The 25,011-nt window shown below is 41.2% G+C and overlaps 4 protein-coding genes across 6 annotated transcripts in view; 3 read left to right on the top strand and 1 right to left on the bottom strand.

The window, feature by feature from the left end:
- Positions 1 to 2,496, bottom strand: part of LOC122128483 (zinc finger protein 239-like) — a 13,496-nt gene extending 11,000 nt beyond the window's left edge. Inside the window, exon 1 of one of the 2 annotated variants that reach the window (XM_031563662.2) lies at positions 1,962 to 2,496. The gene's annotated coding sequence lies outside the window, so the exon portion shown is untranslated. The remainder of the gene's footprint in view (positions 1 to 1,961) is intronic. The other variant, XM_031563659.2, reaches the window with a different exon arrangement.
- A 2,917-nt stretch (positions 2,497 to 5,413) lies between these two features.
- LOC122128885 (gastrula zinc finger protein XlCGF57.1-like) lies at positions 5,414 to 13,213 on the top strand. Its single transcript, XM_042703905.1, has 7 exons — positions 5,414 to 5,506; positions 8,103 to 8,180; positions 8,361 to 8,465; positions 8,923 to 9,082; positions 9,581 to 9,651; positions 10,334 to 10,487; positions 11,453 to 13,213. Exons 2-7 carry the CDS (start codon positions 8,103 to 8,105, stop codon positions 12,283 to 12,285), a joined length of 1,401 nt encoding a protein of 466 aa, XP_042559839.1. The 5' UTR covers positions 5,414 to 5,506; the 3' UTR covers positions 12,286 to 13,213.
- LOC105913011 (zinc finger protein 70-like) overlaps positions 5,454 to 25,011 on the top strand; it is a 148,655-nt gene continuing 129,097 nt past the window's right edge. Inside the window, exon 1 of the mRNA XM_042703883.1 lies at positions 5,454 to 5,506. The gene's annotated coding sequence lies outside the window, so the exon portion shown is untranslated. The remainder of the gene's footprint in view (positions 5,507 to 25,011) is intronic.
- Positions 14,310 to 23,550, top strand: LOC116219777 (zinc finger protein 436-like). Of its 2 annotated transcripts, none has more exons than XM_031563687.2 (9): positions 14,310 to 14,739; positions 15,409 to 15,486; positions 17,747 to 17,926; positions 18,404 to 18,474; positions 19,150 to 19,207; positions 19,545 to 19,860; positions 20,346 to 20,413; positions 21,581 to 21,812; positions 22,022 to 23,550. In XM_031563687.2, exons 1-9 carry the CDS (start codon positions 14,653 to 14,655, stop codon positions 22,885 to 22,887), a joined length of 1,956 nt encoding a protein of 651 aa, XP_031419547.1. In that variant the 5' UTR covers positions 14,310 to 14,652; the 3' UTR covers positions 22,888 to 23,550. The 2 variants fall into 2 exon arrangements, with proteins under 2 accessions (XP_031419547.1, XP_031419545.1); XM_031563685.2 differs by having other exon boundaries at positions 14,311 to 14,739; positions 15,391 to 15,486.

Genomic DNA, 25,011 nt, shown 5'->3' with positions numbered 1-25,011 from the left:
AATACAAAATACAAAAAACCCACCTGAACAGAAACGGTATAAAGCTGAAATAAATGCATTAGTATTTTTTTTATCAAGTCGTCTTATATTGTCATTTGTCACTTACCCTACAAGCCCCATATTTGCAACATGTTGGGCCACGCCCCCATCAACAGCGCAAGACACAAACCAACGTGCCTGCATTCTGACAGCGCTTCAATGGAGACTAGCAGCTAACCACTGGATACCACTGTAACTAACAGGTGAGTAAGTTGGTGATACTTGAAAGGATCATTGAAATGATACGATCATAAAGTTATCTTCACACTCAATTTAATGTGTAAGAATGTGTCAACATTGAGGAATTGTGGCAGAGTGAGTTGAGTTAGGCTGCTGCTGTTATTTTTGCAAACTTGTAAGATTATCTCTAGCTAACGAGCTAGCGCTAGCTAGTTAGCTTAAGTCCATTCCCAGGTGTCACTTAGTCATAGATAACACACTGTCGCTAGTTTACACTTGAAATTGAAATAAAAGCAGTCTATAGTTAATGTTGTGTAAAACTTTTCTTTAAAGATGACACAATGAAAAGGATAAGTGCCTCAGGGGTAGACAGGAAAATCCATGCTTTTTTTGCCAGCACGCGTAATTGAAGAATGGGACAGGGTCGGTCGGTTTATGGCAAACAAAAATAATTTTAAGGCTGGCCATATAAACATATATTTATTCAATCTGTAAAATGTTAATGATTGTATGTTTAGTCTTAAAAAACAACAAAAGAACAACATGTAATTGGAAGTAGATAGCACTTAAGTTAAAAGCTGATACTAATGGGATTCTTTGGTGTTTTACAGACATTTCCAAGTCCAGGGGTGAAGCTCCAGCGCAACCTCAACTAAATTTCCCCAAGACACTCCAGGAAGACTGAAACAGGAGCTTCAAGGGTGAGTGGTATGCAGCCCACCCCTGGTTAGAATACTCCATAAGTGAAGACTCTACCTCTAACAAACAAAAATGACAATTATGTAAAATGATTTACATGGATCTACACTCACTCACTCACTCACACACGCACACGCACACGCACACACACACAAACAAAGAGTGCCCCTTATAGACCTGGTTTGTCAGTGCTCTGTTTTCATTCAGCACCACAATCTATTTGATGTAGTAAGCTAGTGATATTGTTCACTATTTGTAGTGATACTGTTCAATGTACATTGTACATATTGTTGATATTTTTTTATGTATTATGGGACATGTGTGTGTGATGTAATGTTTTTGCTTTTCTTTCTCTTTATATATACATATGTATATATTATCGCAAATTAATGGAATATTTCACTTAAAATGCTACAGTTTACCTAAATAAATTATCGCCTCAAATGACAATTCATATTGTGTCTGTCACTTGCACTAAAAACATCCCCGTCTCGTGTTAAGGTCCCGAACCCCCTCACATAATCATGACACATCGCACTCGCACATTATCTAAGCACCCATTCCAATAACATGGGATTATCAATAAGACATCATTAGTGTCCATAAGAAGGTTCAATCCATTGTGCCACCCTAAATAAAAGACTGGCCAGAGCTGGCCCCCCCAGAAATAATGTCCTGGCTACGCCCCTGAATACAGCTAACTGACGTTAGTTAGCTACAACATTGGCTAACTTAACTTCGATGGGCCATCCTCAGAATCTGCAAGCTGGCCAGTGCAAGGAACATGGCATTTTATTTACCTACATATACATTTCCTTGCAAAAGTATTCAGACCCCTTGATGGCGACTGCCTCCACCGTAGATACGCCCCAGGAAGCTCAAACTACACTACGATGCCAAAAGAAAGGTGTTTCTGTGTCATGGTAGAATGTTCACTGAATTCTCCTCAGTTTGATCGTTTTCATTTGACCACAGAATTGAAAGGACCAAGCAAATAACATACGTCTCTCATTACACTCCGGCAAAGACGAGCTCCCACCTACCTTGTCGACACCCCTCTGTAGCCTCTCGCAGCCGGTGTGTTGCGATGGGAAGCGTTCAAGGCGCGAGGTAAAGCTCTTTTACGTGTAGTCTGTCCGTTTCTGCTTTGTGTTTCTGCCTAGGGATTTCAAATACTAACTTCAAAAATGAAAGACGGCACCATAATGTTCCCGAGTCGCGTCAACTTCCTCGAATATACAACAAAAATAAACCTTTATATCTACCTATACATTCCTTTCTAAATATCTCAGCGTCAACTACCATCAACGATAGCAAGCTGGTTTGGTACGTTTTAATGTCCCTTTGTAGTTTTAAGACAGACTATCACGAATGTGGTTTGTTTTTCTGTTCTCCAGTCGGATAGTGGAGTCTTCTTCCCTGTCTGATGCTTTCGGAAGATTTAGTCGAGCCTACAATCCTACCGCCCTCTGGCGTACAGGATGAGACATCAGATTTACTTTTCTGTAGTTGCAACGGTATATGAAATTAACTCAATCATGATATGTCAAGACTCAGTCATTTAAAATCTTTCTGTTCACTTACATCAGATGTGTTATTGTTTACTGCATCAGATGTGTCACCATTTTTTTTTGCCAACGTTTAGGGACATTGGAAACAGATTGAGGCCTTCTTTCTTGTTCAAAATGAACAATATATTGTTTTATAATCCCGGCTTCATAACATCGCAAATAGTGAACTAATAAAGTTACCTATGTTCTTTCTTCTTTCCGCGATATTTAAATGTCCCAAGATTGTCAGACGAAACGGAAACACGAATCTAGTGTATGTAGAACGAATCACATTGCGACTTTTTGCATACTAATCAGGTGGAGTTAACATTTTCTCACCCAGGAACACGGCCACAGCCAAAGCACCGATGCTGAGCAAACGAGTAGGAGAGAAGGAAAGTAAAGTGATCGAGCAAGTGACTGCACAAGTGTAAATCTCGGACTGGCTTTTACTCGAAAGGTAAAAGAAATTTAAAAAATGAAGACTCATGCCGAGCTGGCCTTCTTGCTGTTGGACTAGTTAACATGTATTAACTAGCTGGCTTGCTATGTCTTGTGTTGTAGCGCTTGCGTGATGTTTGACTGTGTTAGCAAAGTCATCGACTAGTTTCTGATCATAAGCATAGTCAGCCCCTTTCGACAGAGGTTTAGCCGCTGGCGATACATCTGGAGGTGATGTTGGCGAACCTGCTAGATGGCACATGTGCGCAGGTGATTGTGATGTTAAACGACGGCGTTATAACAGCGTTTTGTTTGTGGTTAATTAAACGACGGCGTTATAAAAGCTTTTTGTTTGTGGTTAGCACGTCCTTTTGTATTACACCTGGCAAGATTCTTGCATAAAGAACCGCTGTTGTAATAATCCAAACCACATACACAATTATCCATGGATGAATTATACCACTTGAACAACATAAAGAACCGCTGTTGTAACAATCCAAACCCCATACACCATTATCCGTGCGTTAATTATACCACTTGAGCAAACTAATGCAGGGTTTGCAGTTGGAGAATGAGTGAATGAGCGAAGACAACAAGCAAGAAGGGAATTAAAGCGAGTTAATTATGTATCTATGTAAACTCTATGGTAGTCTGACAGAACAGGGCACTCATGGTGGTTGCTATGGTGGTTGCTATGCTTGTTCTACATGTTCTCCCTATCTGTATGTGATTTGTTTATGTTGTGTCTGTGAGTTGTATAAGCTGTATAAGATACTGGATGTCCTTAAATCCCCCCCTCAGGATTAATAAAGTATCCATCCATCTATCTATCTATCTATCTATCTGCTATCCTCTCTTCTCTACATGAGTCTACCTCAGTCTCCCCTCCTCTTCTCATCTCATTATATTCCATCCCACTGTCCATCTTTTTACTGGCTATACTAGCCCATTGCACAGACTCTACTATTTATATCACTTTGCACTATCCTCACACACACAAGCACAAGTACTCTATCTTTGCACTATCCACACAAGCACATGAACACCATCTCTCTGCACTCTTTGCACTACTTTCCTCGTGGACATCAACACTGACACAATCAATGCACACTGTAATATCTGTATAAACCCCACTCCCTGTGAACATGTTCTCCCTATGTGTATTGTTTTTTCTACTGTGATTTGTGTATGTATGTTTGTGAGTTAAGTTAAGTGTATAAGCTACTGGATGACCTAAATTTCCCTCGGGATTAATAAAGTATCCATCTATCTATCTATCTAGCGTTGCTGGTCAGTCATGGTGGTTGTTGGTCAGTGATGTTGATTGCTATGCTTGTTGCTAGGGCGTTACAAAGAGTGTTAAGATCCAGTGCAATCCTGGGAAGTGCTATGGTTTTGCTGTTGTGTGTTTCACAGTCAAATAAACCATTCTTGCTTGAAACTGTCGGACTCGAGAGAATGCTTATGATCAGAAACTAGTCGATGACTTTGCTAACACAGTCAAACATCACGCAAGCGCTACAACACAAGACATAGCAAGCCAGCTAGTTAATACATGTTTACTAGTCCAACAGCAAGAAGGCCAGCTCGGCATGAGTCCTCTAATTTTTTTTTTAAATCTCTTTTACCTTTCGAGTAAAAGCCAGTCCGAGATTTACACTTGTGCGGTCACTTGCTCGATCACTTTACTTTCATTCTCTCCTACTCGCTTGCTCAGCATCGGAGCTTTGGCTGTGGCCGTGTGCCAGGGTGCGAACATGTTAACTCCACCCGATTAGTATGCAAAAGGTCGCAATGTGATTCGTTCTACATACACTAGATTCGTGTTTCCGTTTCGTCTGACAATCTTGTGATATTTAAATATCGCGGAAAGAAGAAAGAACATAGGTAACTTTATTAGTTCACTATTTGCGATGTTATGAAGCCGGGATTATAAAACAATATATTGTTCATTTTGAACAAGAAAGAAGGCCTCAATCTGTTTCCAATGTCCCTAAACGTTGGCAAAAAAAATGGTGACACATCTGATGCAGTAAACAATAACACATCTGATGTAAGTGAACAGAAAGATTTTAAATGACTGAGTCTTGACATTGCATTAAGTTAATTTCATATAGCATTGCAACTACAGAAAAGTAAATCTGATGTCTCATCCTGTACGCCAGAGGGCGGTAGGGTTGTAGGCTTGACTAAATCTTCCGAAAGCATCAGACAGGGAAGAAGACTCCACTATCCGACTGGAGAACAGAAAAACAAACCACATTCGTGATAGTCTGTCTTAAAACTACAAAGGGACATTAAAACGTACCAAACCAGCTTGCTATCGTTGATGGTAGTAGACGCTGAGATATTTAGAAAGGAATGTATAGGTAGATATAAAGGTTTATTTTTGTTGTATACTCGAGGAAGTTGACGCGACTCGGGAACATTATGGTGCCGTCTTTCATTTTTGAAGTTAGTATTTGAAATCCCTAGGCAGAAACACAAAGCAGAAACGGACAGACTACACGTAAAAGAGCTTTACCTCGCGCCTTGAACGCTTCCCATCGCAACTCACCGGCTGCGAGAGGCTACAGAGGGGAGTCGACACGGAGAAGGTAGGTGGGAGCTCGTCTTTGCCGGAGTGTAATGAGAGACGTATGTTATCTGCTTGGTCCTTTCAATTCTGTGGTCAAATGAAAACGATCAAACAGGTGAAATCAGTGAACATTCTACCATGAGACAGAAACACCTTTCTTTTGGCATCGTAGTGTAGTTTGAGCTTCCTGGGGCGCAGTGGCGGTTCTACACGGAGGCCATGTGACGCCACTGTGCGCCGCCATATTTGTGTCCAACAAGGACACAGTAGTCTAGCTGTGCGTCTGTCACAACCCACAGAACGTTCAAATGCCTGGGATATGTTGTGCTGTTGGATGCAACAACTGTCGCCAAAGAAACCCAGATATACAATTTCGTTCTATTCCAAAAGATTTAGGGAATGACTGACCTGTTAAGTGAAATGCAGCACGTTGATACAATCGTGAATAATTACTGTGTCTTTTTAAAGCTAAACTCTCCTGAGCAAGCTAGAGTGCTAATAGCTAGCGAGCTGTTTTGCCCTTTACTAAAGGCTATAGCTACAACTCGTTAGCCCATATTGGCACTCTTAACCACCACTAAAATAACACGGTTGATAATCGCTGTTTGAATTACTTACATGACCTGTGATCACGTACATATTTTTTGTCTCCAGATGCCATATATTGGTGTCGTTCACCCATCCTGCAACTGCATATTGATAGGCATTTGTACTCTTAAAATCTCTGGTGTATGGGGATGGATTATGTACAAAATAAATGTAAATGTCGGGAAAAGAAAGTTGGGGCAGACGCTTTGCAGACTTTAAGGGACAACATAAAGTTGAAGTTAATAAATATGTATCGCAGCCAATAATCAATGCCTTTTCCAAATATCGCTGTCCTTCTGTCTCATTTAGATATCAGCTACAGCTCGCCAGCTTGCTCAGGAGAGTTTAGGTTTGATAAGACACAGTAATTATTCACGATTGTATCAACGCCAAAAACAAATCCTAAAGAGACATCACATAAAAAAGCACATGCTTAGATTTTAGTATGAATAGCAGTGGCGATTTCCGGTTGAATAGATTTTCCGCAATTTCCGGTTTTGTCAAAAACCTTTGAAAGCCTTCTCCTCCTACAATTGTTGTCAAATCTTCTTCAAAATCACCAGAGATGATCTTCAGACCAAGCTTCACAAAAAATGTTGATCCTCACAACCGTTTGTCCGGAACAGCCACTCAAATTCAGCAGAAAAGCTGCCAAACAGGAAGTGAAGTCATATCTCAGCAAATCTTTGAGATATCAACACCAAACTTGGTATGTCACGTGGAAGACACTACAACCTGTTCCCATGTGCAAAGGCAACTTCAAAAATGATTGATATAAAGCAAATTGGATTCATCGCTAACGCTAAAATAATGCTGTACACATCTGCCGGTCAATCAGAAGTTCATATGAAGACACTTGAGAATGTTTAGTACACAAATCTGAAAAAAAGTTGGCTAAGATGAAAAGTAGATTTTTTGTGAATATTTGAAACATGCATGCTTGGCTAATTGCTAGGGTGATTTCCAATGTAATGTCTCCCTCTGCTCTAGGGTAGACAGTGGTACAGGAGGTAAAAGAAGTCGTTTAGTAATCAGAAGGTTGCTAGTTCGATTCCCTGTTGAAGTGTCCTTGAGCAAGACACTGAACCCCTAATTGCTCCTGATGTGCAGTGTGCCATCAGTGTAAAATGTAAAATGTGTATACATTGTAAGTCGCTTTGGATAAAAGCGTCTGCAAAATGACTAAATGTAATGTAAATGCTCTTCAGCGCGCGTGCTCCACATGCTCACACACACTCAGCCTTTCCCTTGACACGCGCGCGAGCTTGGCGAGACGCACACACAACATTTCATGAGATTGTGGGCTGACCAAGCCCCCACCCTTGGTCCTTGGCTTGAAGAAATGTGTCTTAGTAGCCATTTTGTGGTTAGTTTGGCTAGTAGCATATTTCTAGTTTCTTCGAAATATTTACTCACAAATGAAAAGTCTCCCTTTGCTTTTCAGCATAAAAATGTATCTGAGTATCATTTGTAATTTAGAAGACATTTTCAAGGAGTCTGAATACTTTTGCAAGGAAATGTGTATGTAGGTAAATAAAATGCCATGTTCCTTGCACTGGCCAGCTTGCAGATTCTGAGAATAGCCCATCGAAGTTGAGTTAGCCAATGTTGTAGCTAACTAATGTCCGTTAGCTGTATTTAACATTTCACTGGGTCTTGCAGCCGTTTGATTCACTGACATAATTATTAAATGTTATGTTCTAAAAGCCATTTCCTTACGTTAGCAAGTCACAGTATTTCCAAGCTTTGATAGTGTAACTGAGACGACACAGTAAATAATTCCTCTTTTTATACAAACTTTAATAGTTTGTATATTTGTTTTGTTTTAAACCACACAGACAAACAAACATATACAAACCCAAAGTTATTATAGTAAAATAAATGAAGAATGCCTGTGCCTTGTTTTAGTGTTCTTATCAACATTCCATGGTGACCACTAAACCCCACTCTTGAGCCAACACCCAACCTCTTCAACATGTGGTATGTTACATTGTATAGTGTTTGATGCTTTTTTCATGTGCTTTTAGATGCCACAATCCAGCAAGCGATCGACAGCAGCCAAGAAAAGATGGGCTGCACAGATAGCTGCAAAGGCCACTGTTGAGGTTTGACTTCCTTGTGAAAAAAGCAAAACCAGCTTCTTTAATTAGGATTCCTCCGTAAGGAGGAAACCTATTGTTATTGTTAGTATTATTGTGTGTGTGTGTGTGTGTGTCTAACCTTTGAAATCCTTTTATTTTGATGATTTGGTGTGTGTGTGTGTGTGTGTGTGTGTGTGTGTGTAGATGGACCTGGACATGGACGAGATTGCTCAACATATGGACGTGAGTCCCAGGCAAGCCTGCATCGACCTGGAGAAGGCCACTCAATTCATCACACAAGTGTTACAGGTAAGACAAACACACACTGTAGCGAAGAGAGAGCGTGGTGACAATCACACACACACACACACACACACACACACACACACACACATGCTCTAAATTTCGTTATGATGACCCTATTCTATGGTTTATAGAGCATAATGATGACTGTAGATATTTTATTTGTTTTAAGGGTATTTTAATGGCCAATTCAACAAAAACAACTGAAACCTCTTAAATATGCCAAGTGTTCTAATAATTTTGGCCACCACTGTACACACATACATACATACATACATATATACATACACACACACACATCTGCTCACACACACATTCATACACACACACGCATCTCCACACACACACACACACACACATACATACATATATATACATACACACACACACAAATCTGCTCACACACATGTCTAATGGTCAGAGTCTGACGGTCTTTTCTCGGCCGGTCTCGTTTTATGGCCAGAGTTCGCCGGTCTCGTCTCACACGCCGGTATCGTCTCACACGCCGGTCTCGTTTGATGGCCAGAAGCTGCTGGAGGCTCCAGTCTCTGGGATTAAAGAAAACGATGATGCTGATGCTGATGCTGATGATGGATATGGATATGGAGAGTACAGTCAGCCTGGTAAGGAGTGCTGGGGTTAAAAGAGCTACACACACACACACACAGACACACACACACACACTGAGTTTGATATCCAAGGAACACACACTGATGAATGATAAATCTATATTGGGGGTATTTTTTTTTTATTTAAATTTTGATATTTTTTTGTATAACAGTGGAGGATGACGAGAATAAAAACACACCTGCACTGTAACTTGTACTCAGTTAGTGTGAAGGAAGAAGCCCCCTGGTGGCCTCTTCTGGTCCTGCTCGAGTGAGGTGGATTTGCCTTCTCACGTCACAGTACTCATTTAGCCCACCTGATCCACAAGTACTTAATTAGTGGGCACTGCTTGGGCGTGGCTATAAAGGCCTGCAAGGTGGTCCCCTGTTTCTGCAGTGGACAGAACTGAAATACATCTGTATTGTGCTGGAGGCCCCTTCAGATAAAAGCACTTCCCAGAGGGTGTCTGCCGAAAGAGTGAGTGTAACTGTAAGTGTCTTTTATTCCCCCAGAAGAGAGAACTGACCCTGGAACAGAACTGACCCTCTCTTCAGCTGCAGACATTAAAACTGAACTGATACAGGTACAGTCTTTGAAGGTTATGCACAATATAGTAATACAACTTCTTAAAAGTATTCCATTTTATTCAGATAAGCTAATGCTAATATAACTGTAATTCCATATCAGACAAGCTAATGCTAATATACCTGTAATTCCATATCAGACAAGCTATGCTAATGCTAATACAACTTTAAAACTACATCAGATATGCTAATGCTATTAAAGCACTAAAACTACATCAGATAAGCTAATGCTAATGCTATTAAAACTCTAAAACTACATCAGATAAGCTAATGCTAATATAACTGTAATTCCATTTCAGACAAGCTAATGCTAGTATACCTGTAAATGCAACAAGCCAATGCTAATGCTAATTAAACTCTAAAACGACATCAGATAAGCTAATGCTAATGCTAATAAAGGTGTAAAACTACATCAGATAAGCTAATGCTAATGCTAATAAAACTCTAAAACTACATCAGACAAGCTAATGCTAATAAAGGTGTAAAACCAGATCAAGACAAGCTAAAGCTAAAAACAAGGCAAACCCATTTCATCAGACAAGCTAAAGCTACAGCTAATTAAATGTTGAGGCCACATTATCAGACATCAACAGTAAGGCACTGCATGCAAAAGCGAATGTTCCCTTGACAACATTTGCTCATTGCCAGTGTTTGCATCCTCCCTTCTTATGTGTGTTTCAGGAAGAGGAGGACCAGTCCAACATGGCTCCAGCCCTCGACTCCAAGATGGACCCCGTGGTTCTGGCCCAGCTCATGGGGGTGACTGTGGAGTTGGTGGACTGCTGTAGAACACAAAGAGAAGAGAAGAACACGGATGGAGTACAGCCCGAGACCCGTAAGGAATCACTCACTCACTGACTCGCGCGCACACACACACACACACACACACACACACACACACACACACACACACACACACACACACACACACACACACACACACACACACACACACACACACACACACACACACACACACACACACACACTGTTTTTCATGTTTAAGGTTATGCCTCTGGTGGGATGTGTGTGGTACTTTTTTTAATGAAAACCAATAGCTCTAACAATGTGTGTGTGTGTGTGAGTGTGTGAGTGTGTGTGTGAGTGAGTGTGTGAGTGAGTGTGCGAGTGTGTGTGTGTGTGAGTGTGAGTGAGTGAGGAAAGTGGCGTGTACCTCATCCTCAGCTGCCTCCTTATGTGTGAACCTATTTCATAGCCAAGACCATTAGCATCTTAGCAGTTTAGCTTATGTGTGATCCTATTTCATAGCCAAGACTATTAGCATCTTAGCAGTTTAGCTTATGTGTGAACCTATTTCATAGCCAAGACCATTAGCATCTTAGCAGTTTAGCTTATGTGTGAACCTATTTCAAAGCCAAGACCATTAGTATCTTTAGCAGTTTAGCTGATGTATGAACCTATTTTATAGCCAAGACATTAGCATCTTAACTTATGTGTGAACCTATTTCATAGCCAAGACCATTAGCATCTTAACTTATGTATGAACCTATTTCATAGCCAAGACCATTAGCATCTTAGCAGTTTAGCTTATATGTGAACCTATTTCATAGCCAAGACCATTAGCAGCTTAGCTTATGTATGAACCTTTTTTGTAGCCAAGACCATTCATGGTAAGCTTTTAGCGAATGTGTGCAACGTAAAGTTAGCCTTCCCTGTACCCTGAACCCTAACCCTTCTCTGAACCCAAATGCCCGTTGACACTGAGACTAAAATGACTAACACCAATGACGCTAACATTCATACGTGTGTGTGTGTGTGTGTGTGTGTGTGTGTTCCCAGTGAAATGGAAGGAGCCTTGTACCTCATCCTCTGTTGCCTCCTGTGGGACCCCTACATTCAGCTGCACCCAGCAGACTGCTGCCTTCTCCGCCTCTTCCACAGAGGAATCCAGAATATTCTCCTTCCCTCTGTGTGACGAAGGCTTCAGCTCCCTGCTCAAGCTGCATCAGCGCATCCACACAAGACAGAGGCGGCACCACTGCACTCAGTGTGGCAAGAGCTTTATTCGACAGGGACATCTCAAACGACATCAGCTCATTCACACAGGAGAGAAGCCGTACAACTGCACTCAGTGTGGCAAGAGCTTTACTCTAGAGGGACATCTCAAACTACATCATCTCATTCACACAGGAGAGAAGCCGTACAACTGCACTCAGTGTGGCAAGAGCTTTGCTCTAAAGGGGAATCTCCAAAAACACCAGCGCATTCACACAGGAGAGAAGCCGTACAACTGCACTCAGTGTGGCAAGAGCTTTGCTCGAGAGGGACATCTCAAACTACATCATCTCATTCACACAGGAGAGAGGCCGTACAACTGCACTCAGTGTGGCAAGAGCTTTACTCGAGAGGGACATCTCAAACTACATCATGTCATTCACACAGGAGAGAGGCCGTACAACTGCACTCAGTGTGGCAAGAGCTTTAATCTAGAGGGGAATCTCAAAAAACACCAGCGCATTCACACAGGAGAGAAGCCGTACAACTGCACTCAGTGTGGTAAGAGTTTCTCTGACGTTGGAAAACTCAAACGTCACCAGCGCATTCATTCAAGAGAGAAGCCTTATCAATGCACTCAGTCTGGAAAGAGTTTCAATCAAAAGGGAAATCTTTAAACACATCAGCACATTCACACTTGAGAGAGGCTGTATCAGTTCACTCAGTGTGGACAGAACTGCGTAAACACAGACCTATCCCGAGTGGCTGAAGTGTGTGTGTGTGTGTGTGTGTGTGTGTGTGTGTGTGTGTGTGTGTGTGTGTGTGTGTGTGTGTGTGTGTGTGTGTATCGAGCACCATTCTGGAACTGGCTGTGGTCTAATACGGTTTATTTAAGATTTCTGAGTGAAATAACCCAGATTTATTGATATGGCAGCCATGATAAGGGCTGGTAGAATTCTCTAAATGCTTAGAAAAGGTGTTTCAGTGCTTCCTTTCTCATCTCCTTTAGCATAGGGTACACTGGACCATCCTTTACGAAAGAAAAGGAGATGATGCCGTCCCCACAATTCATTGTGGCAACAACATCTAATAAATCCACCGTCAATAACATTCATCGTCACATAACACATAACTAGCCTAGTGTAAGTGCAATTGGGTTCTCTCATTGCCGTGGTTGTCTTTTCCTAAGGAAAGGAAGCTAATACAGCACTATTCTGGAACTAATACAGCAACATTCTGGAACTAAAACAGCACTATTCTGGAACTAATACAGCGCCATTCTGGAACTAATGCAGCTCCATTCTGGAACTGCCCAGAGAGTCTGCCCAGGAACATGGTGTGGGGAGTCACTGGGTATTTCATGTCCATGTATTATTTCAAATCAGTTGTCTGTTTCCATACCTCTTTCAGCAGATAGCAAGTTTTTAGTTTTCTGTCCAGTTGTAATGTCATATGTCAATGTGTTGAGAAGAAGTGTGTCTTCCCAAGGCTCAGAATACAGATCCGGGGTCAACACAGTAAGAGCTCTGGGATACACACACACACACACACACACACACACATACACACACCATACACACACACACACACACACACACACACACACACACACACATACATATACACACACACACACATATACACACATATACACACATATACACACACATACACACCATACACACCATACACACCATACACAGGTACTTTTGTTCTAAATTCAGAAAGTTTTGAATCTCAGATTACCATATACTTTGCATTGTAATACATATAATTTCCAAATAAACCTTAACCATTAAATGTAAATTTGTATTGCATAATATGAACTAGAGTAAATATGTTGGGGTGATTGCGTAATATAGATTAGAGTAAATATGTTGGGGTGATTGCGTAATATAGACTAGAGTAAATATGTTGGGGTTATTGTGTAATATAGACTAGAGTAAATATGTTGGGGTGATTGTGTAATATAGACTAGAGTAAATATGTTGGGGTGATTGCGTAATATAGACTAGAGTAAATATGTTGGACTGATTCCATATTGAATTGTGTGAAAAGACACCAAAGCACGCCAGTGGAAATGGCCTCATTTTAGGTGAACACAAAGATGGAAAAGAAGGTTCTGACCCCAGACCTGTGGCCTTGACACTTAGATTTATTATTGATACACACACACACTCACACACACACAAAGATGGAAAAGCAGGTTTTATTTCCCTTTAAAAACTCACTTTACCGTATAAGGAATGAAAATATGTTAATGAATATGTTTGTACCATGTATTTGTGATAAAGTCTCCCCAAGACTCCTTGACACCTTGATATAACATTTAGATACACACACTCACACGCAATATGAGGAAATGTACTTTTATCCTAAATGCAGGAGTTTTGAAACAGAAATTCTGCATTTTGATTGTATTGTGTCTGTATTGAGCATTATTGTTTCTGTGTGTGCATGGGTATAAACATTGTAATCAATTCACAAATTGACTTTTACATTGCAGTAAGATCTCAAAATGATAATAATCACATTAAACAGTACATAGACATGCATGTTACCTAAAGGTAATGGAGTGATTAAACAGGCATGTTGAAAAATGAATGTTGAGAGTTGCTTTCATAGACGAATGGGAAAAACATTCAGGCTTCAGAAAAGTTCAGAAATGTGTTTTTATTCCCATCCGGCACGCTAGAGGGCAGTAAGACTGTAGGATTGACTAAATCCGTCGAAAGCTTTAATCGCTGAAGAAGAATCACTGCTCTCCTGAAGGAAGACCAACTAAACAAATCTTTATACCTTCAGCAAATATTTTAGAATACTAACCGCCTTAATCATCTTTTCCTTCAGTCTTCAGCTTACGAACTACGTGGATATCGTAAACTTGGTCAAAACAGATAGCTATTGGTAGCTCACAAGGTCTTCGGCAGGGAAAGTTGTGTTGAGTGTATGAACATTTTTGTCTGAACAGAGAAAGCTGACAAGGCGCAGTGTTTAATGTAATTGCGAAATGAGTATGTTAACCTCGTAGGCTACATGACATAATGCAGAAACTGACCGATGACAAACTTTTACCGCGCAAAACACCCGATGCCCGAAGCACGTTGCAGTTGGATTCTGAGGGAGAGACGGTATGTTGGCGTTACCGGTTTGTTCGGATTTTCTGATAAAAACGTATTCTTAGTTTGATGGTACTAGATTCGCCTTCTTCCTTTTTAAGAATGCATCTGTTTTCTCATTTAATTAGAGAGGTTGTGTTTTGAGTTGTATTGATTTGAGCCTTATTCCACCTCAGTTACATTGTCTAACGGTAATGACGAACGTCTCTTGTTGACCGCTAACAATTTTTCTGTTTGCAGATTTACTGTGTAAGATAGACAGAAATTACACTTGTTAACGTGGCTTTGAAGAGGTGTCTGATGTCGATGTTAATTTGGATATGAGAATCTCAGACTTCTCTGACCTATGGTCTAGTCACAGACGAGTAGATCAAACTTTGTGAAGCTACCTTCTCCCTCCGTGCGCATAGATGCAATAACGCAATAACGAGTTTTGATAGGCTACATCACCATCGCTGATTTAATCATCTTCTAGCGTATTGAAAATTGCCGTCAAGTTTTACTTTAATCTTTAAATTCAGTTTGTGAACGTCTGTCTGTTTGCTTGATTTTCATCAGAATCTGAACAGCACTTAAAGTGTTTGTGTGTGTGTGTGTGTGTGTGTGTGTGTGTGTGTGTGTTGATGTGTGTGTGTGTGTTGATGTGTGTTTATATGTGTGTAGATGGATGAAATTACTCAGCATATTGACATGATGAGTCACAAGCAAGCCTGCCTCGACCTGGAGAAGGCCACTCAATTCATCACATATGCATTACAGGTAAGATACAGGTTCACACACACACACACAGGGGCGTAGCTATAGGGGGTGCAGCAGGTGCGGCTGCACCTGGGCCCGTGAGGTGTCGGGGCCCGTAGCCGAGCCCAAAGATATACACGCGTATATTAACGGGCCCCCTATCAGCGAAGGTTGCATAGCGGGCCCACCCTCAATCCCTGTACAGCGTCAAATTGTCTCGGGTCTGCTTATGTTCAAATGCGTGCTATTTTAAGAACGATAAAAGTGTCAAATGCTATATATACACCTGAAAGGGCAAAATTAGCTCAGTCATGGTTGTGATTATTTTTTGGGAAAAAGTAGCAATTTATAACAAAATCATATGCTTATCCTACATACACTATATAAACTATCAAAACACTATTCAATTAAATGAATAAGTTCTTATTTTCTTTGGTATTTTTGTGATTAGCAATGATAATTGCTGGGTAATATGTATGTTGTTGTCCAATGTCAAGTCTCTATTTGATCATGTGACAATACAATACGCTATAGTTAAACCAATTCTGATAACCTAGGTCTGAAGGTCTGATAACCTAGCTCGTTGAGCACTGCACAGCACAACTTTACTCGTAACAATGCCTTTTAAGCACAAGAGTGGAAGTAGAAAAGGGCAAGAGAAAAAAGAACAGGAGGAGAAGGCGGCAAAGCTGCCTAAATTAGATTATTTTGGCTTTTGAATTGCCGTCAACTAGTCGCCAGCGCACGGAGTCAGCAGTGCAGCAGTTCAGCTGGGATCAGAATCGCTGTTTCTGCCCTCAGTGGTGTGTCAGCAACCATGCAACAGTTAACAATTGTTACGGTAAGAAATGTTCCTGCTGAGAGTCAAACAAGACTTAGTTCATTGTGTACACACCAATCACTTCTGAAATATGTAAGGTTGATTAATTAAACACTATTTATATCGATAACAAACACCTTTGATTAACGTTTTTTTTAGACGCGGTTGTGGAAGTAGGGAACGCTACGATTTGTTTTTTTAGCGTCACTAGGGGGACCCGTCATAATATCTTGCACCTGGGCCCGTCGTTACTACGTTACGCCACTGCACACACACACACACACACACACACACACACAGGCTCTGACTGTGTGTGTGTGTGTGGGAATGTTCATAAATTTGGTGTGCTTGTCTATGTTAATATGTGTTGTATGTGTACATGCGTGTGTGTGTGTGTGTGTTAGGTGAAAATTCACCCTAGTTACCTCAGGACTCCGGAGCTGCATATAAGTATATTTATTAGACAAACAACAATTGCAATCGGGCTCACTCCCAGCACAAGGCTGAAAGTGAAGCCATGATAAACACATCGCACAAGATTTATATACCGTAATTTCCGGACTATTGAGCGCACCTGAATATAAGCCTCACCCACTGAATTTTTTAAATATAATTATTTTTAACATAAATAAGCCGCACATGTCTATAAGCCGCAGGTGCAGCCAGTTACGATAAGTGCACTGTTGCTTTAAGAGAGCACAGTTGCAAGAGTCAATCAGAAGCTAGAACGTTAGATTGAAGACAGTGAGATAGAAGAAAGACGCTAAGTTTGAAACCAATGAGCTAAAGAACTTGAAAAGACTGGATTTGTATTGTTGTAAACTGTTTTGAGTTGTGTTCTGTCTACGCCGGTAGACTGTGGTTATTTTGACATTAGTTAAGTTATTGAGATACTGAGAAATCGCGTGGAGCTAAGCATCCATGCGGCTGCATCCATGCTAGCATCCTAGCTCCACAAAGCCACCGTAAACACAAAGCCACCGTATACAGTCACAGGTATCATAATCCATAAATTAGCCGCGTCGTTGTTTAAGCCGCGAGGTTCAAAGCGTGGGAAAAAAGTAGCGGTTTATAGTCCGGAAATTACGGTAGACAGAAGTTGAGCGTTCAGCAGGGAAAACCACGTGGTGGATTTCTGACGCTTGAGGCAAGGATGGAAGTTTTACAAGGTCGGAAGAAGCACAGTTCGTACCTTCTTATCACCTCTGGTCTAAACATGCTCTTGTACATGTGCAGACTAAGTGGCACCTAATATTCTAAGTTACACACACGCAGAAACACAGAAAAGCCATGTTTCTGCTTTCATAAGCACATGACTCATACATTCTTAAGTAATTAACAGTGTTTGCAAATTATCTCCATCACTGTGTGTGAATGTTCATAAGTTTGGTGTGTGTGTCTATGTTAACATGTGTTGTGTGTGTGTGTGTGTGTGTGTGTGTGTGTGTGTGTGTTTATTAGCATGAAGTAGGTAGGAACCAGGAGCTCTGCGTGTTGATTCGCCGTCTAGAAGAGAAGGAGGTGGAGACTGGGCGGAGTCTGGCGGAGCAGGCTGAGTCAAACCGACAGCTGAAGCTGAAGAACGATGAACTACAGAAACACCTGGAGGAAAAAGACAACTCACTGTCACAAGCCAACCAGGTGTGTGTGTGTGTGTGTGTGTGTGTGTGTAACTAAGGAAAAAGACAACTCACTGACACAAGCCAACCAGATGTGTGTGTGTGTGTGTGTGTGTGTGTGTGTGTGTGTGTGTGTGTGTGTGTGTGTGTGAGACTAAGGAAAAAGAAAACTCACTGTCACAAGCCACCCAGGTGTGTGTGTGTGTGTGTGTGTGTGTCATGTAACTCCACTGCTGGTCACCCTTCACTGGTTCCCTGTAGCTGCTAGAATTACATTAAAATATCTGGCACTAGATCAGCACTGCTGATTTAAATGCTATGGTTCAGCTCTACTCTCCCTCTCAAACACATCACTGTGTGTGTGTGTGTGTGTGTGTGTGTGTGACTAAGGAAAAAGGCAACTCACTGACACAAGCCAACAAGGTATATGTGATTAATGTGTGTGTGATTTAATGTGTGTTTGTATGAATGTGTAGTTAACATGTGTGTGTTTATACAGACTGTGGCTTTCCTGAAGAATGAACTAAGGGACCTGCATCAGCAGCTGCGAAGACAGCAGAGCAATCATAGGTACACACACTAACACACACACAGAGACACGCACGCACGGACACGAGTTATACACACATACACACACACACAGCCAGCAGATTGGGTGTAGGTACACACACACACAGCCAGCAAATTGGGTGTAGGTACACACACACACACACATACACACACTCACACACACCCATATGTATGCCTTATAATGCCCTTTCCCTTAGTACTCTTCTGCTTTATTCCCTTTGGTGATATTTATATCAGGGATGATATTTTGGTAATATTTATATCAGGGATTATATTTTGGTAATATTTATATCGGGGATTATATTTTGGTAATATTTATATTGGGGATGATATTTTGGTAATATTTATATCAGGGATTATATTTTGGTAATATTTATATCAGGGATGGTATTTTGGTAATATTTATATCAGGGATTATATTTTGGTAATATTTATATCAGGGATTATATTTGGGTGATATTTATATCAGGGATTATATTTTGGTGATATTTATATCGGGGATGATATTTTGGTAGTATTTATATCAGGGATGGTATTTTGGTAATATTTATATCAGGGATTATATTTTGCTTTATGGAGCACTCTAGTTTGATAGTTCTTGACGATGAACTTTGACCATCATCCTTGCACATTTGACTTTTGAACTCTGACCCCTGCAATCTCTGATCCCTATAGGACAATTCAGGATGTGAATGAGTCGCTGCAGGGTGGGGAAAGCCAGTTCAAGGATGAGGTACACACACACACACACACACACACACACACACACACACACACACATATTAATAAATAGGGCCTCATGCAGCAAGAGATATATGAACAAATTCCCTCTTATTTTTATTCGTATTAACAGCCTATTCTTATTATATTGATAATACCCATTGATTTCTGGAATTCCCCAAATAGTTTTCTGGTTTTTGCTCTAACCATTCATTTTTTATGGAGACTTTAAAGAAGGGAACACGTTTAAAATGTAAAGTTTTTGAAGTTTTAAACATGCACGCACGCATACACACACACACACACACACTCACACACACACATTCTAACGTCTGATATGTGTTTTTCAGCCAATGGAGAGTTACAGCTCTCCTCTCCAATCAGACCAGATGACAACAGCTCAGGAGTCACTGGTCTGGTCAGAACCACTGGTCTCGTCTGATGCCCAGAGTCCACTGGTGTTATCGTCTCATCATAGTCTGCCTGTCTCATCCAGTGCTGAAAGTCCGCTGGTCTCGTCTCACACGCTGGTCTCAGCTGATGCTCAGAGGCTGCTGGTCTCGTCTCACACGCTGGTCTCAGCTGATGCTCAGAGGCTGCTGGAGGCTCCTGTTTCTGGGATTAAAGAAGAAGATGCTGATGATGGAGATGAGTACAATCAGCCTGGTGAGGAGTGCTGGGGTGGAAAGAGTTACAAACACACATACACACACAGACACACACACAAACACACACAGACACACACACACACACACACACTATATGTATACACTTTGTGTGTGTGTGGAGGTAAGTCATTGATTGGTTCTTTATACTACAGGGCAGGACTTCCAGTTACAAATCTATCATGTTTGGTTTTAGTGTTAATAGCGTTAGCATGTCAGATGATGTGGGTTTAGTGTTATTAGCATTAGCATGTCAGATGATGTGGGTTTAGTGTTGTTAGCGTTAGCATGTCAGATGATGTGGGTTTAGTGTTATTAGCGTTAGCATGTCAGATGATGTGGGTTTAGTGTTATTAGCATTAGCATGTCAGATGATGTGGGTTTAGTGTTTTATTGGCATTAGCAGGTTCTGTTCTGTAAGCAGCTACAGATTAAAGTATGAATAAATAAATGCAAATGTAAGTGTCTACTCTTCTGTTTTTGCAGACAGAGCTGACCCCGGGACCGAACAGACCCCCCCCCCAGCTGAAGACATAAAAACTGAACTGATGCAGGTACTGTACAGTACTTTTTGTAAACACTAAATGCTAACAAAGCTAAAGCTAATAACACTATACCCATATCATCTGACATGCTAATGCTAACAGCACTGAACCCACATCATCTGACATGCTAATGCTAATAGCACTAAACCCATATCATCTGACATGCTAATGCTAATAGCACTGAACCCATATCTGATCTTGCTGACCTTAGGAACTTGAACTTAGAGCTTAAAGTAACACTATGTAACAATTCTCCCTTAAAATAACAGCATGAAAATAATTGTGCCGCTACAATTCCTTTTAATATGGAGAATGGCCTCTCCGCCATTGCCATCGGGGGTCTGTAGGGGTTCTGGAGCCGCCCGGTCCTTTGTGTCTGAGCATGCGCGACTAGGATCGGGTAGCGATTTCGATTCAGAGCTAGCCATCTTTCTGCTGGTTTAGTAAGTCGTTTATTTGCTGTCCTGCTTTGTCTTGCACTTGCTTGATATTTGACTGTGTTAGCAAAGTTGTTGACTCGCTAGTTTGTCATAAACGAGGAAAGCAAATTTCAACAGGTTTCACCGCTAGGGGGAGCTCCAAGCCAAAAACTCCTTAGTGCTGCTTTAAACAATGATTTTAGGAACCGTCGGTATTTCTAACGCATTTGGGGAGTTTTTGAGAGCTGAGTTAATGAGGTAATTTCCCGCATATATAGATTGACACACTCACTGGCAGTTTATTAGGAACACTGCCCAAACTAATGCAGTCTGATACACGCAATAGATCTTAGCTTCATGAAGGTTATAATATTTAGAATTTGTGTAAACTAATTTAGAGAGCTGTTATTTCAACTGTGTGCTCTTTTTGGAAACTGCAGTTTGTGTTGACATGTGCAATGACATGTCTTTCTATTATTTAGCCACCCCATTTCAATCAGTGAGGCTAGGCTAAATTATAAGAAACATTTTTTTGTTCAATTCAGTGCAGTTAAACAGCACAACAAACTACAATCTCCAAAATGATCATAGAATTGAATGGCTACCTCTCTTAAACTGTTTCAACATAAACTGAACGTTTAAAACAATCCTGAAGGGGGGTTTATTGCAGGACTGTTTTATTAGACCGCATTAGTTTTCGCTAGGTGTACCTAATAAACTGGTAACTTGTATTTCTCCCTTCCTCAATGTGTTTTAGGAACAGGAGGACAAATCCAGCATACCTCTTGTCCTTTGCTCCAAAACAGACCTGTCCCCCACAGACCCCATGTCTCTGTGTCCAGTCCTCTGCTCCAAAACAGACCTGTCCCCCACAGACCCCATGTCTCTGGCCCGGTTAAGGAGTGTGTCAGTGGTGTTGGTGGACTACTCCAGGACACAAGGACGGCAAAGGAAGGACGAAGAGAACCATACAGAACAGCCAGAGACCCGTAAGAGATCAGACACACACACACACACACACACACACACAAACACACAAACACACACCTATAAAAACACACTCAGCCCGAGACCCATAAGAGAATCAGAACTCCAGCATATTTGTATACAGCATCTCTCCACAGATAACTTGATGTAAGAAAGTTGTTGATGTTTATGTGTCTGTTTCTTCTCATTTGATTATTTTTTTGTTAAACAGGAAAACGATCATCTGCCTCATCCCCGGAGTTCCCAGCATCCCCCTCCATCTCGGGAACAGAGAAAGAGAAATGCAAAAACTACTCCTGTTCTGTGTGTGACAAAACCTTCCACTTTTGGACTCAGTTCAGGCTTCATCAATATGGTCACACAGGAAGGAGGCCTTACTGCTGCGCCCTGTGTGGCAAGAGGTTTACTCAAAAGGGAAGTCTCAAAGTACACCAGCGCACTCACACAGGAGAGAGGCCGTACCACTGTACTCTGTGTGGAAAGAGTTTTACTCAAGAGGGAAATCTCAAACTACACCAGCGCACTCACACAGGAGAGAGGCCGTACCACTGTACTCAGTGTGGCAAGAGTTTTACTCGAGAGGGAAGTCTCAAAGAACACCAGCGCACTCACACAGGAGAGAGGCCGTACCACTGTACTCAGTGTGGCAAGAGTTTTACTCGAGAGGGAATTCTCAAAGAACACCAGCGCACTCACACAGGAGAGAGGCCGTACCACTGTACTCAGTGTGGCAAGAGTTTTACTCGAGAGGGAAGTCTCAAACAACATCAGCGCATTCACACAGGAAAGAGGCCGTACCACTGTACTCAGTGTGACAAGAGGTTTATTCAAGAGGGAAGTCTCAAACTACACCAGCGTGTTCACACAGGAGAGAGGCCGTACCACTGTACTCTGTGTGGCAAGAGTTTTAATATTTTGGGAAATCTTAAAAAACACCAGCGCATTCACACAGGAGAGAGGCCATACCACTGTACTCTGTGTGGAAAGAGTTTTACTCATAAGGGAAATCTTACAAAACACCAGCGCATTCACACAGCCATTGCAAGATCTGGTTTAAACACAGAAGGCAGACCCTGAAGAATTGTCCCAAGTGATAAGCCATTGGAAGAGCTGATAGAATTCTGTAAATGCTTAGAAAAGGTGCTTCAGTGCTTCCTTTCTGATCTCCTTTAGCATAGGGTACACTGGACCATCCTTTACCAAAGAAAAGGAGATGATGTCGTCCCACATTGTGGCAACAACATCTAAAGACCCATGTCAATAACATCTGCCGTCAAATAACTATGTAGCCTAATGTAAGTGCAGTTGGGTTCTCTCATTGTCTTTTCCTAAGTCCTCATGAAAAGCAGTTAGGAAAGGATAAAGGACATCATTTTCTTTTTTACTATCTGACTGATCAGCATCATGATTGGGTTATGGTGAGGCACCATTCTGGAACTAATACACCACCATTCTGGAACTAATACAGCACCATTCTGGAACTAATACAGCACCATTCTGGAACTAATACAGCACCATTCTGGAACTAATACAGCACCATTCTGGAACTAATACACCACCATTCTGGAACTAATACAGCACCATTCTGGAACTAATACAGCACCATTCTGGAACTAATACAGCACCATTCTGGAACTAATACAGCACCATTCTGGAACTGCCCTGGAGAGAGTCTGTCCAGGAACATGGTGTGGGGAGTCACTGGGTATTTCATGTCCATGTATTATTTCAAATCAGTTGTCTGTTCCATACCTCTTTCAGCAGATAGCAAGTGTGTTTTTAGTTTTCTGTCCAGTTGTAGTGTCATATGTAAATGTGTTGAAAAGAAGTGTGTCTTCCCAAGCCTCAGGGATACACACACACACACACACACACACACACACACACACACACACACACACACACACATAAACAGTCTGAAACCTGCCATAGCTAATTTTTCTAGTCTTTGCACCACCACGTCACTAAAACACAACGTAACAGAAAATATTCAAAAAAGAAAGCTCTCAAGTCCAGACAGTTTCAAGCAAGAATGGTTTATTTGACTGTGAAACACCAACAGCCAAACCATAGCACATCCCAGGATTGCACTGGATCTTAACACTCTTTGTAACGCCCTAGCAACAAGCATAGCAATCAACATGACTGACCAACAACCACCATGACTGACCAGCACGCTAGATAGATAGATAGATAGATAGATAGATAGATGGATACTTTATTAATCCCGAGGGAAATTTAGGTCATCCAGTAGCTTATACACTTAACTTAACTCACAAACATACATACACAAATCACAGTAGAAAAAACAATACACATAGGGAGAACATGTTCACAGGGAGTGGGGTGTATACAGATATTAAACAGATATTACAGTGTGCATTGATTGTGTCAGTGTTGATGTCCACGAGGAAAGTAGTGCAAAGAGTGCAGAGAGATGGTGTTCATGTGCTTGTGTGGATAGTGCAAAGATAGAGTACTTGTGCTTGTGTGTGAGAGGATAGTGCAAAGTGATATAAATAGTACAGTCTGTGCAATGGGCTAGTATAGCCAGTAAAAAGATGGACAGTGGGATGGAATATAATGAGATGAGAAGAGGAGGGGAGACCGAGGTAGACTCATGCAGAGAAGAGAGGATAGCAGATAGATAGATAGATAGATGGATGGATACTTTATTAATCCCGAGGGGGGGATTTAAGGACATCCAGTATCTTATACAGTTTATACAACTCAGACACAACATAAACAAATCACATACAGATAGGGAGAACATGTAGAACAAGCATAGCAACCACCATAGCAACCACCATGAGTGCCCTGTTCTGTCAGACTACCATAGAGTTTACATAGATACATAATTAACTCGCTTTAATTCCCTTCTTGCTTGTTGTCTTCGTTCATTCACTCATTCTCCAACTGCAAACCCTGCATTAGTTTGCTCAAGTGGTATAATTAACGCACGGATAATGGTGTATGGGGTTTGGATTGTTACAACAGCGGTTCTTTATGTTGTTCAAGTGGTATAATTCATCCATGGATAATTGTGTATGTGGTTTGGATTATTACAACAGCGGTTCTTTATGCAAGAATCTTGCCAGGTGTAATACAAAGGGACGTGCTAACCACAAACAAAAAGCTTTTATAACCCCGTCGTTTAATTAACCACAAACAAAACGATGTTATAACGCCGTCGTTTAACAT

This window comes from Clupea harengus, chromosome 26 (assembly GCF_900700415.2).
Source record: "Clupea harengus chromosome 26, Ch_v2.0.2, whole genome shotgun sequence".
NCBI lineage: Eukaryota > Metazoa > Chordata > Actinopteri > Clupeiformes > Clupeidae > Clupea > Clupea harengus.
Note: the sequence above shows the minus strand (reverse complement) of the source record. Positions and strands in the feature narration are given on the sequence as shown.

Coding starts and splice junctions, on each gene's coding strand:
- LOC122128885 (XM_042703905.1), top strand. CDS start 8,103: ATGCCACAATCCAGCAAGCGATCGACAGCAGCCAAGAAAAGATGGGCT. Junction 8,181..8,360: donor CTGCAAAGGCCACTGTTGAG/GTTTGACTTCCT, acceptor GTGTGTGTGTAG/ATGGACCTGGACATGGACGA. Junction 10,488..11,452: donor TGGAGTACAGCCCGAGACCC/GTAAGGAATCAC, acceptor GTGTGTTCCCAG/TGAAATGGAAGGAGCCTTGT.
- LOC116219777 (XM_031563685.2), top strand. CDS start 14,653: ATGCAGAAACTGACCGATGACAAACTTTTACCGCGCAAAACACCCGAT. Junction 14,740..15,390: donor TGGATTCTGAGGGAGAGACG/GTATGTTGGCGT, acceptor ATATGTGTGTAG/ATGGATGAAATTACTCAGCA. Junction 19,208..19,544: donor AAAGCCAGTTCAAGGATGAG/GTACACACACAC, acceptor TGTGTTTTTCAG/CCAATGGAGAGTTACAGCTC.